Raw genomic sequence first — 13,132 nt, 5'->3', positions numbered from 1 at the left:
TCAAGTGTTACCTCTTAGGGAGTTCATGCCACTAGTTAAAGCCATTCTACTCTTTCTTCTGTCCTGGACACTAACCAGGGATAAAATCCCAACAGGAGCTTACCTGAGACCTGCACAGAAATGCCAACACCCACCGAAGGCACTCGCGAAGAGTGGTGAAAGCAAGAAACTCCAGAACAGCTTTTTTGCTTCCGGCTCAGCAAAGCAAGGCACTGCTGATGCACTGGAGGGAAGGCTGGCCGCCAGCTCTGTGGCACCCACACCAACTCTTACCTGTACCTCCTGTCAGCTGTGTGCTGCTCCTCTCCTTCGCAAGCCCGTTGGCTTTGGGGCTAGCACTGGGTGCTGCTGCCGTTGTTGCCCTGGGTAGCCGCTTGCCCGGTACCTTCACTGTAGTTCTCAGCAGATCGATTTCCTTCCCATGGATGTTCTGCATGTAATCCTACAGCAGAGAGGCAGAATGGTTCAGGATCAGCCCTGCCCTGGCCCAGCACTCTCAGCTCCCCTTTCATTCACATACTCAAAACTAAAACCTGGACCCACTCATCCACATGGTAACTGGTTAACAGACAGATGGTCAGCCAGCAACTTGGAGATGATTTGGGAGCTCATCACATGCTGTTTTCTCTTGCACTATGCTGAAGTCTCAAGTCAGGTGGGCTAGAGGTAAAAGACCCTACGACTTCCCCAGTGTCCACAGCCAGCCATTTTCTGACAACACGGATGCAAAGCTTTGACTCCGACCTGCCTTCTTCCCATGACTAGCCGGTGCATTAGAATTGGCACCAGAGAAGTGCCAGGTCTCACTTTCAGAGCCCAGAACTAGTCAGCTCTGATATGAATAATGTTGGAATGTTGCCACGGGCAGTCAGATGCCATGACAAGCCCATTTGTGAAAGCCTGGCTGGGGATCAGAGATTAGAAAGAGCAAAAGAGCACATAGGTGGCAGGCAGTTCTTCCCCGTCATCCGTTGTCTTTTTAATCACATCACTCAGCTATAACAGCTAATAATATAATATAGTATGGTGTAAGTAATGGGATACCTGGAAATTCCCTCTCAGGTCACAGCTAGCGTAATTCAAGCCCAAAACAACACAACTCAGGATAACTCCCTTGTACATTCATCTGCACAGCTTTATGTTATTCAGAACTTGGTGCTTCCACCATTTCTTCTGATAGACTATTTATTGTACGACCAAAAACTCCACGTGCAGACTGTTAATATCATTCTGCACTGACTCCTAATAGCATCTCATCTTTCAGTCAAAATAAGGCTGCAGACCTCTAGCCTCTCCTGAGAGCTGTGTCCTGTCCCATGTCTTCCATCCCTTCCCTGTTCCACAGGGCACTGCAGCTTTCCCCTAATCCTCTCCGATGCGGCTGGCTCTTCCTTGGGCTCATGCCCCAGGAAGACACAACCAATGTGATCTCCAGAGAGATGCACAGAGGGGACTGCCCTGCCCTGCTCTTGGGCAGACGTCAAGGGAGCAGGGACTGAAAGCTGAGCTAGAGCCTCAGGGAGGAATCGCGACGCGGGCATATCCTCCCCCGGCTCTCTGTACTGGGGATGTGCACTGCAGTTGGGAGAGGAGTGGCAGCAACCGTCCAGGGTGAGACTGCGGCTGCTGCAGGGAGGCTTGGGCTTGCTCCAGTTCACAAGGAGGTCACCAAAAAGATTAACTCAGAGCTGGTTCCTGTTTGCTTCCAAATCCAAGAAGATAAAGATGTGAACAAGATCAGTCTAAGACCAACCGTTCTCCCAATCCTTGGCTCCAAGAAGCGGGTGAATGGGGGCTGTATAGGCAATGCTCTGTGGTCTCAGGTGACTACCTGCAAGGGTTACAACCTCTCAGCAGCACCTCAACACCTTGGTTTGAACTCTTCTCTTTCCACAGACCCCTGGGCAGGCATCCAGTCCTCAGAGCAAACCCAAGAGATGGGGCAGCATGGCAGCACACCCTTCTGTGCTTCCAACTTCTGGGTGACTTGACCTCAGATGACACGCACACACCCTTTGGTGGCCCAGGCAATTCCTAGATAACCAGCCCAACCAAACATTGCTTCAAGCTGTTCCTGGTTGGGTGGGAGCCCGGTGGCACCCCTGGGCAGGGAATCTCAGAGGGGCTGGAGGATTTTCCCTAACTCAGCACAATTGCTGCAGTAGCCGGCTGCCTGCCGGAGAGAGCGGTCACCAGCGCACTGTTTTTATTACATGCTATAAAACAGCAATTTCTTCCCAAGCCTCCTCGCTAATTACCCAGCCAGTTCTCTCATTTCATTTTATTACTGGAATTAACAACGAGTTCAAAGCGTGGAAAGCTATTAAGATGTGTGATTAAGCCACATTCAATTAGTTTCTACAAACAATTTAATTGATGTTGCAGATAGAATTAACAGAAGGTGATTGTGTGAATGGCTCCACTGGCTGCAAAATGGGAGATGCTTTCTCTAGCTCTCTGCAGCACAGCACAGCCTGGCCAGTGAAGCTGGGCTGAACCACAGACTCCTTCCTCACGAGCAGAAGCATTTACTCTCCAAGGCTTTGAGAAAATGATAGGAAACCGCACCAGTCTCTTCATAGAACTTGTTCTTTTCCTGTCACTGAACACACTCACAGAAAGGTAAGAAAAATACAGATGCAACAAGGAAAGCTGTGCTGAATCCAGGGATCAGACCCCCAAGCACTCCTGCCTTCGGCAAGAGCTGTTGCCCACTGCTCCAACTCCAGGTGTCCTGCTTGCAAAGTCTCTGAAACCACTGACTATTCCAGAGAGGAGGCAGAGGTGGCACCTGAGAGCAGGAACGCACAGCTCCATAGGACCCAAGCATAGGTCCAAACAGATATGCTTCCATCAAGGAGTCACGGAACACTTGATTTCAGGGCTGGACCCAGCTTACCTGAGCGCTCTCTGTCAACCTATGACTGCAAACCCACAGTTTAAGCCTGACTCCCAGTGAGGAAACTTCAAAGTGGGGCTTGAGGTGCCAAGATACAGATCCAGAAACAGGTTGAGTGATAAACACCCAAAAGCAGATGATAGCCCCACCAGGAAGCTTTTGGTTGGTAAAATCAGAAATATGACCCAGCCAGAGCCATGCAGTAATTTTCATCCGATGGGGCACAGACACATCTGGAACAGATATGTCTACTGGAGGAAAAAGAAGAAAGGCAGGGCTGCTGACCTGTGGGGTACCTACACCCATCCCCAACAGGGACGGGGAGAGAACATAACAGAGATGCAAGAGAAGAGAAGTCTAGGCAGGAATTGCTCTGACTCATGCCAAGGAAAAGCCATTGGGAACACAAAAGCAGCACAAAAATGCTCTGGGGCTTGAACATCCTGACAGGGGCTGGGAAAGACCCTCTTCCCACAGTGCTCAGCCATGCCCCTCAGGGACCCCTCTGCTGCACCCTGAATTCTGCCATCCCCCAGACATGTGGCAGTACAGGCTCACCCTGAGCGAGGCAGGGGAGAAGCTGGGACTTCACATCTCAAGGAAGGAACTTTAGGATGCCAAGTGTCTCCTTGACTGAGGATCCTGCATACTTGTTCTTGCCAGCAGCTTACCTCACCATGTGCCTGCTGGCCTGAGAGCTGCTGTCACAAATGGAAGTGACAAAGAAGCACGTGCCCTTTCCTCAGGACACAGGTTTCATTAGTGACCCAGGCTGTTCAACCCTAACATGCTTTGCTTGTGTCATCCTGTGAAAAGACATGGGAACTTGCTTCATGCCACAGGAGACAAACCCAGTGACAAATGCACTGTAGCATCTCCCGATTCACTCCAGAAGATGCGGAGGAGAGGATATAATGGGACATCCTCTTCTGGACCACCTCTTCCTCCAGGCTTCCTTTCTGCATCCGTCCCCTCCAAGCAGGTCATAAACCAGATATCCAGAGAGAAGGCAAGGCAAGGCAGAGGGGCCTTTGCTAATCAGAACAGCACACTGTTCACCAAAGCCTTTGTCAGCATCGCAGTAAAAAATGTAACACGATGATAGGTGTCATGGCTCTTTTCCCCAATTCTCAGGGAGGTAATGCCACGGAGGGAGCATGCAGACCCCCCCATCCTTGCAGAAGTCAGAGCTGGACAGCAAGCAGCTCTGTGTTCTGTGGCCCACATGTAATTAGTCCTTGCTCTAGGTAAACATATAGGGCAATACAACACCTATCTTGGGTGCAAGGTTCAAAGCTTTCAATGAAACCTAGGGGAGGAGAGGCCCATCTTGTACCTTTCTTAGCAACGGGCTGTGGATCACCAGTAGCACCAGGTGGAAACAAACCAGATTTTCGCTTGGGGCAACATAGTAATGAAATGAAACTCTGAAGAAGTGCAGTAAGGAAAGCAAGTGACATCAATCTAGCTCACCCCCTGAGGAAGAAATGGTGTAAAAAGGAGAGAAACCTAGTGTGTAGCAGCAGCATCTGAGAGCGGTTAAACAACATCCCCCAAATTACTCTGCCTCTACAGCTGATTGTAATAATGGCCTATGATGTCTCTGATGGAATTGTGATAAACCCACACACACATGTGAGCACACACGCAGAGAAGGCAGCAGCAGCAGCCATTCTCTCCCAGTTTGGCTTTATGAAGACCAAAAAATGGGGTTACAAAGTTAGGGAACTGCAGAACCAGACAGTATGGTGCAGGGATCAAAGACTAAAAAGAAAAAAAACTGTTCTCAAAGCTCCCACAAATTAAGGGAAGGAGATGCAATGAATGGCCTTCCAGTGTAAGGATAGGAGGGTTAAAAGGCTCAGTGGCTCAGGAGCCGGACAACTGAGCTTTGGAAGTCCATGAGTTAGAGACACAGGGTTAGAAATGAGGAGAAAGACTCTTGAGGCTCAGGGCACTCCAACACCTGTGTGTCTGAGGAGACTGGGGATAAATTGAGGGCCCGGGAGCATTCAGAAAGCACAGAAGCTGCAACACTTTGCTCTTCTCCCTTTAGCCTTGGGGAGTGCTCCAGCACCCCCTAAACTGCCCTGCGCCCAAGCTCTACCCTGCGCTCCCCAGCCACTGTCAGGCTGTCCTGCTGCAGCACGTCCTCTCTGCAGAGGGTGCTGTGGCCTCAGTGTCACAGGTGTGTCTGTCCGTGGCTCACTGTCTCAGCAGCAAACTGTGCTCAAGAGGGAATGGGGAAGAAGTCATTAGCCCCACAGTGGGGAGGTGACAGAGATCGATGGGGAGGCAGCTGTGCGCCTGAGCCAAGCAGTGAAGAGGATCAGAGATGCATCGAGTGACAGCTCAGCTCGGCAGGCTCTGCACAGGCACCTCATCTCCATTACCCAATATCTAGCAGCCAGGAAAATTATTCCACACCCAAATGGCACCATCAGCCGTGGCTGCAAGGAGTTCTCTGCCTGCTCCTCACCCCAGATGCAGGGAGGCAGCAACCCCTGCTTTAATGGACTGAGCAAGGGAAACAGAGAAAAGAAAGATGCATTTACTTAGCATAATTCTGTGCAGAGCTTGTTCCTATCAGCTTTTCCCACCCAGCCTGGCACTGCAGAGACAGCCTTCATGAGATGGAAGAGGTTTCCTCCAGACCCTGGTAAGAAACAGCTCTGCTGAATACGCCTGCCCTGTTGAGGGCTGGTGCTGAACCTCCTGTGCAGGGCCCTGCTGCAGGCAGAGACTGGGGCTTTCATCTGCTGCCAAACCCTTCCCAAGCAACTCTCTGCGACTATGGCATCTGCAAGAGGACCTGCAGCAGCAGCCATAGCATGAAGGAGGACACTGCTCTGTCCCACCCTGCTCCTCTACCCAACCCAGCACAGTACTTACATGCAGGCTGGGGTGGTAGGTGAGGACTCCGTTGTCACACAGCGTCACATACTTCTTCTTCCACTCCTTGTTGAGAGACTTGCCGCTGCGTTTGAGGAGTATGCCCTAAAAGAGACATGTCAAGAGTCTTAGACCTTGTTTGGCCCAGGCACCTCCTGCTCAGCTCCAGCATTGCCCCTTGTAGGAGACTGGTCTTTGAAGAGACACAAAGATCAGGACTCAAGAAAATATCTCCTAGGTTGGCCTTCCCAACAGCATTTTCCCTGGGACTGGTAGGAAGAGGGCTGATCCCCTTTCCTCACCAACCCCAGCATGTCTCCACAGACAGCCCCCCCCCATTCTCAGAGACGAGGGTCTCCACATGCCAGTACTGATGCCCAGATCCTCTGAGGGACCTATCACATACTCTGCTGTCCCAAATCACTCCCTCTGGGCAACTCTTCTTGTGCTGAAGAACAGTGCCAACACAAGGCAGAAGCCAACCTCACCACCAACCAACCCTGCTTGCTCTGTTACCACAGTGCTCCCAGACCTTCTTCCATCACCAAAAGCACAGCCAGAGGGATGGTCAAGGCAAGGACAATTTGGGACAAGCAGGGGTCAATCAATGGAACAACACTCCAAGATACAGGTCTCACAAGGCATGCATATTCTCTTGCCTGCTTGCAATTCTTTCTTAGAGATGTCAAACAAATGGAGCTAGGGACACATTTCAGGAGGTAGAGCAGGTCCTGGGCAGTTGAGGCATTGGTTCACGCCCCTTCCCCATCAGGATTTTACATGAGACCCATTCTGTGGTCTTCAGGCACAGCACACTCCTAGGGCCTGAAAACGATTGTGCTCACATGCCCTGAAGCTCCCTCTTCCCACCAGCCCAACCCAGAACTAACCCAGAACTAAATTCCATTGATCTGAACCAACACTCAGAGCTTGGACTCTCCTAACCCTCCCCATCCAGTTCTGCCTCCCCAGGAAATCTGCTTCTAGCAGCAATTCATCATGCACCAGGTATACAATCAATCATAGAATCATTAAGGTTGGAAGAGACCTCTAAGATCATCGAGTCCAACCGTCAACCCAACACCACCATGCCCACTAAACCATGTCCCTAAGCGCCTCATCTACACGTCTTTTAAATACCTCCAGGGATGGGGACTCAGCCACTTCCCTGGGCAGCCTCTTCCAACATTTAACCATTCTTTCAGTAAAGACATTTTTCCTCATGTCCAATCTAAACCTCCCCTGGTGCAACTTGAGGCCATTTCCTCTCGTCCTGTCGCTTGTTCCTTGGGAGAAGAGACCGACATCCCCCTCGCTACAACCTCCTTTCAGGGAGTTGTAGAGCGCGATGAGGTCTCCCCTCAGCCTCCTCTTCTCCAGGCTAAACAACCCCAGTTCCCTCAGCCGCTCCTCATCACACTTGATCTCCAGACCCCTCACCAGCCTCGTTGCCCTTCTCTGGACATGCTCCAGCACCTCGACGTCCTTCTTGTAGTGAGGGGCCCAAAACTGAACACAGTATTCGAGGTGCGGCTTCACCAGGGCCGAGTACAGGGGCACGATCACTTCCCTACTCCTGCTGGCCACACTCTTTCTGATACAGGCCAGGATGCCATTGGCCTTCTTGGCCGCCTGGGCACACTGCCGGCTCATGTTCAGCCGGCTGTCGACCAGCACCCCCAAGGCCCTTTTCCGACAGGCAGCTTTCCAGCCACTCTTCCCCAAGCCTGTAGCGCTGCATGGGGTTGTTGTGGCCCAAGTGCAGGACCCGGCACTTGGCCTTGTTGAAGGCCATACAGTTGGCCTCGGCCCATTGACCCAGCCTGTCCAGGTCCCTCTGCAGAGCCTTCCTACCCTCGAGCAGATGGTAAGACCAGAGGTGGAGAGGGAGAAGGAAGACAGGGCAAGAAGCCAGGCACAAGGGCTCTGGAACAGGGACTGGGGAGAGAACATCAAGTATTCTGCCGGCAGGGAGGAAAGGACAGCACAGGAGGACAAAAGTATGAATGAATAACAGAGTCTGGGAAAAAGCTACCAACTGTCGGGCCTGGGCCCTCCGAAAGCGCTGTCTGGACAGACATACAGACTGGCTGTTCCTAACGTGGCAAAAATCTGGGCCCCAGGCCAGCACCTCCTCAAAAACCTGGACAGAAAGTCTCTGTCCTGCCAGCCTTGGCATATTTGGGGGCCTTGTCCCACTGCCTAGAGACTGAGGCTGCTGCACCTCCATGATGGAAAAACACAACAAAAAGTTGTAGGGTTTGGCACATGCTGGAGTAACAACGCTGCCAGACATGACCATGAAATTGGCAATAAATGATGCAGAAAAGGCAGAAGTGCTCCATGACTGCTTATGCTCAGTATTTGCGAAGCAAGCAGTGTGTAAAGGAAACGCCTCCTACTCGTGCAAGGGAGAGAAAATTAAAACAGAGTGGCAAAAGCTAAGCTGTGTTGGTGGCAGGATCTGAACCCTTGCCTTCAAGAGCTCCGAGAGAATTAGCTGAAGAGCTCACTCAGCAGCAGTTAAAAGGTGCTGATTTAAACATGCCTTAGAACATGGCAGCAGTCCGAAAGCCCATGCTTTGCCAAGATCTGCAAGGGGAAAAGCAATGACCCTTGTAATTACGGCCACTTAGCCGGACGCTTACACTGGGCAAAACTGTGGAAAAGCCACCGCAAGAAGTGATCAGCAAAGAATGAGAGAACAGCAGTGTAACTAATGCCACCCAACGCGGAAACAGGTCATCAGAGAAGTTTGATCCTACTTTTGGTAAGATTGCAATATCTGATGACAATGGTAACTGTGTTGACACAGCATTTTTAGTTTTCTGTAAGGATTTTAACTGAGCAGCACACACCATTAAAAACCAACTGTACAAAATCCATAAAGCCATTAATGTACGGAGTAAAAACTGGTCAAGTGAAAGGTCTTAAAATGTAATCATAAATGAGAACAAGTGTAATCATAAATGGCAAATCCATGTCCAACAGAAGTACTTGTATAGAGGTCCAGCCAATCTGCATTTGATTCACACTATTTAATCAATGTCCTCCCCAAACGAGCTCAAAGAAAACACAAACCCAGAAAACTTCAAGGAAACATAGAAACTGCATAGCATAAATCAATGCAGTGACTGGTCGTTAACACAAATTGCCTCATATCACTTAGCAAACTGGGCTCCTGAGAATAGTGTGGATTTTAGCACAACTCGTGCAAGGTCCTGCACCTGGGGACAGACTGCCAGACCACCCTGCAGAGTGGGCTCTCTGGGCTGGAGAGCGCCGCGCTGACCAGTTCCTGAGCTCCCGGTGTTCAGTTAGGAAGGTAACTCAACCTGGCCAGTGAAGGAGCAGTGGACTATCAGGTTGGACAGGGCAGATGGTATTACCTCCAGGTGTGATATTATCACAGCAAAGCAGAGCTGGAAGAGCGTTCGGAGGTCACCTCACCACATCCCTCCCCAGGGCAGGCTCAGGTGTACCCGCATCACTCCAACCTCTTCATAAAAACCCCCCGTGACAGAGACTGTGCTCCTCCCCACTGGACATCAGACCCCCATGTTTCCTGCACCTCCATGATGAAATGGCAGCGCAGCACTTGTCCTGTCATGGCGACCACTCAGAGCAGTCCTGTGCCCTCTGCAGCAGCCCTTAACGTTATCTGAAGACTGCAATTACATCTCCATGCACTCTTCTCTCCTCTGGACTTGCAGTCCCAAATCTGTCACTTCTGCGTTGCAGAACATGCTTCTGAAAGCATTAATCTGCTCACCCCGGAGAGTCTCCAGCTGTCCCAGAGCTCGAAGGGCAGTGTCCTGACTGGGACACAGCAGCCCACTTGAGGCCTTACCGTGCCTGGAGGCAAGACTGCTTCTCAGGTCTCGTAAGCCATCCTCTCACACGCAGCAAGCAGTACCTGTGTTTTCTCAATGCCAGGACATGGCTGGCTCTGCTCTGGGTCTGACCTTCACAAAATCATCTTCTCTAGCAGCACTGCTGGGCCACACATTTCCCACATGGTGTGTGAAAATTATTATTCCTCCTCATATAAAGACAGTTTAATATTACACCAGCTAATCTAGATAAATGGTGGATTTTCTGTATTTGAGAACATTTGTTTGATATCTTTCAAACAAATCTGCTCCAGACCAGACTGAAGTTACAAATTTGGCTCAAAGTCACTGGGTGAAATTCTCTGGCTTCTGGGCATAATTATCCCTTCTGGCCTTAAACCTGGCTCAGTTCTACAGTCTGACCTGCCAGTACATACTGCAAAACGACTCCGTCTGCCTCTCCTCTCCCTTGATCTGTCTTCAACTTGATACACCTTGGTACTACAAAAATACCTAGTTCAACACTTTCAGGCTGCTGCATCTTCTATCAAGCCCCAAAAATGCGTCGTCTGCAGAGAAGAGTTCAGCTGCAGTTAGTTCAACTACAAATCTGGAACTTTGCAAATTGAAACACAAGCAAAACCAGACCTGGAAACAGAGAATCGAGCACTGGCATCCCATTTTTTCAAGCCAGAAGGCACAAGAGTCCAAAACTGGGAGCAACTACACAGTCTAAGTAAACATCTAATAAAATGGGGGGGAGGGGAAAGGGGCCTTTAAGGCCGAACATTTGCAAGAAACAGATGAATCAAGGGATAGAGCTCAGTTAGACTTGTTATTTGCTGCTGTATTGGAGATTAAGAGGCAGGGGACAGAAGCTGAGAGCATTCCAGGTTTTAACAGTGCTGCTGTGCTGACTGCATCAAGGTTACAATTCTGTAGCCCAACTTCTTTTTGATGGCAGAATGTGGTGGTTTGGCCCAGCAGCATCCAGACAACTCTGGTTTTCCTGGAGGAAAGCCCCCAGAGCAGCTCAGAGAGAAGTGAGAAGTGGCAGGGAGGATACAGCCAGGTGAAATACAAGAGAACAGACCAGAGGCAGGTGCATCCCCACAGCTGAACTCATCCCCTCCACGCACGTCCTCGTCGTGCTCCTGTGCACGCACCCCAATGCACCTCCTGGCCGGGCTTCTCAGGTCTGCTGAGACCCCTGCACCGGCACGCATTGCCACACCTCAAGATCCTTCTGCTTCTCCATGGCAAGATTTACAAGAAGTAACTCTTCCACAAGTTGCTTCCCGAGGGTGGAAGTCCTGCACGAAGGAAAGAAGCTGCCAGAGACGAAAGGCAAGAGAACCCAACCCTCTTCCTCTCCCCACTTTTCCTTTCTTTCCCGGCATTTTGTTGGCCAGCGCGAGTGTCTCTGTGTTGTATTTGGATTGTGGTGGTGCACAGTAAAAGCAGCAGCAGCAATATGCAGCGTAATGAAGCAGGGAGCAGCGATGGCCCCCAAAGGACTCGTTTACTCCACAAATCTCCCTTCCACTCACTTTTTGCTAAGAATTTTAACACCAAACTTAATTGTAAAGTCGCGTATTGATTGGAAAATGCAAATGGCAATTTAAATGTAATCTAAGCTCCCAGCATGATCCCAGCTCCCAAGGAGGAGGAGTCACCCGCCTTGGGCCCTGCTGGAGTGCATGGCCCAAACTGAGCCGGGCCAGGGACCTGGGGATCCCTGGGCTGCCTGTGCATTCAGCACAGCCTTCCCAGAAAGAATCTGGTACATGTGCAATTAGGAGTTCATTCCTAGTAACGAACAGCTGGGGAAGCTTAGTCTCCCGGCCTAATTAACCCACTTCTCAGAGACATGCGTCCAGCTATGAAGAAGCTTTTCCGACCTTGCAAGACTATCCGAACCTATGTATCACCGAAAGGACACTGCAGCAAAGGGATCCCGAGTCCACGGTGCAGAGCAGCCCCAGCAGAGGCACTGGCTGCCTCCGCAGCCTGGAGGGAGAGGAGGTGCTGTCCTAGGCATAAAGGAGTCCCAACATTCATGGTCTCACCTGTCCCATTGGGGATTTCCATCTTTTCTAGGTGTGCATGGGGCATAAGGGAGACAGAGCAGGTCACCCAGAGGCATTCTTAGTTGTGCTGGAGAAGGTGGTGACAAGTGACAGCCAGCCACCATACCTCCGTGGCAGCATATGTCCCTTCTCAGTCAAGCAAAGTCTTCACCCAACGTTTCTCCTTTCTGCAACATCCAACCCAGCCTCCCACTTTGTAGTCAGCCTTCCCAGCCATCAGACTTGTCTCTGTGCAGAAACCCAAAGTAGTGAGTGCCAAACAAGGTGGCCAGCAGTCCCTAGTGCTAGTCCTCTTCCCGCAAAGTCCAGGAAGAGATCACGCACCGGTCACAGCGATCACAGCCACAGGTTTTACGAAAGGAGTCTGCAGGGCAACTACCCCTACTGCTGCCCCACATCACCCACTGACTTCAACTATCTTTAGGTAACTTAAGCATGCACCAGTCTTGTTCTTCCAAGCAGAGGAAACAAACTGCTCCCAAGGTTATCCACCAGTGGCTGCAGCACCCCAAACACAGCATTTGTTGTCATCAACCCAGCAGTGCACATGCTGAGGGAAGTGAAGCAGTCTGAAACTGGCCAAGCACCCAGGCAGAAGACCCTGCATGTTTGCCACTCTACAGCCCTCAAAATGACTGGCTTCTCTGCTCTTTTATGGCTGGGCAGGATCACCAGACCACCTAAGAGTAAAACTAGCTAAAGGCCCTGCTCTTTTGCTGCCCTTCAAAGAGATGGCAAGCAATGAGATCTCTACAATCTTGCAGAAAGGGCAGGTCCATATCAGAGAGCACAGCAATCATCACCTATCCTGAATCTTTGTGATATGGAGGTACAGCTCCTGAGAGTCTTTGCTCCTTTTCACACTGGTGGTACCAAGTCATTGCTCCTCCTGGAGGGATGACCTGGCAAAGGGCCACAGCAGGGGTGATAGAGAAGAACTGCAGCACTCTGATGTTACTCTGGATCTACAACACTGCATGTTTACACCAACCCCATCCCCCATAACCTGCATGTGGATTTTGGCCTGTTTTCTCTGTTAGGAACAAAGCTCTGTGCCTTCCTAAGATGCTGTAGCACAACTGTTTAATTCAAGCAGTGGGAGGCCAGCAATTTCAGAGTGCCACAGCATCTCAAGAGACAGGTCACAGCAGTGCTCTATGGCCTAAGCATTGCCTCAGGGCCAGCAGCTCTGGTATGGTGTAACACAGTCAGTCAGAGCCCAGGGAGGGAGAGCCATTTGCATAAACTGGTGCCTACCTTTTAGACAAGACACTGCTTCCCCCAGTGTCAGTACATGTTACTGTAAAAAGACGGCCAGGATCTCCTCTGCGAAATCACCTCCTGCAGCTTTGGCTATGGGAGGTCCCAGTCCTGAGCCCAGGCAAGGACCCAGATCTCACAAGGTAACATCTTGCCCC

The 13,132-nt window shown here is 50.7% G+C and overlaps 1 protein-coding gene across 1 annotated transcript in view; it reads right to left on the bottom strand.

Annotated features, from left to right (window-relative positions):
* Positions 1-13,132, bottom strand: part of AGAP3 (ArfGAP with GTPase domain, ankyrin repeat and PH domain 3) — a 115,332-nt gene that overhangs the window by 53,578 nt on the left and 48,622 nt on the right. Inside the window, exons 10-11 of the mRNA XM_009277111.1 lie at positions 5,792-5,896; positions 274-442 (exon numbers count right to left, since the gene is read on the bottom strand). Coding sequence (XP_009275386.1) covers positions 274-442; positions 5,792-5,896 — 274 coding nt within the window. The remainder of the gene's footprint in view (positions 1-273; positions 443-5,791; positions 5,897-13,132) is intronic.

Source organism: Aptenodytes forsteri, unplaced genomic scaffold (assembly GCF_000699145.1).
Source record: "Aptenodytes forsteri isolate BGI_AS27 unplaced genomic scaffold, ASM69914v1 Scaffold466, whole genome shotgun sequence".
NCBI lineage: Eukaryota > Metazoa > Chordata > Aves > Sphenisciformes > Spheniscidae > Aptenodytes > Aptenodytes forsteri.
This window is presented reverse-complemented; position numbering and strand designations above follow the sequence as displayed.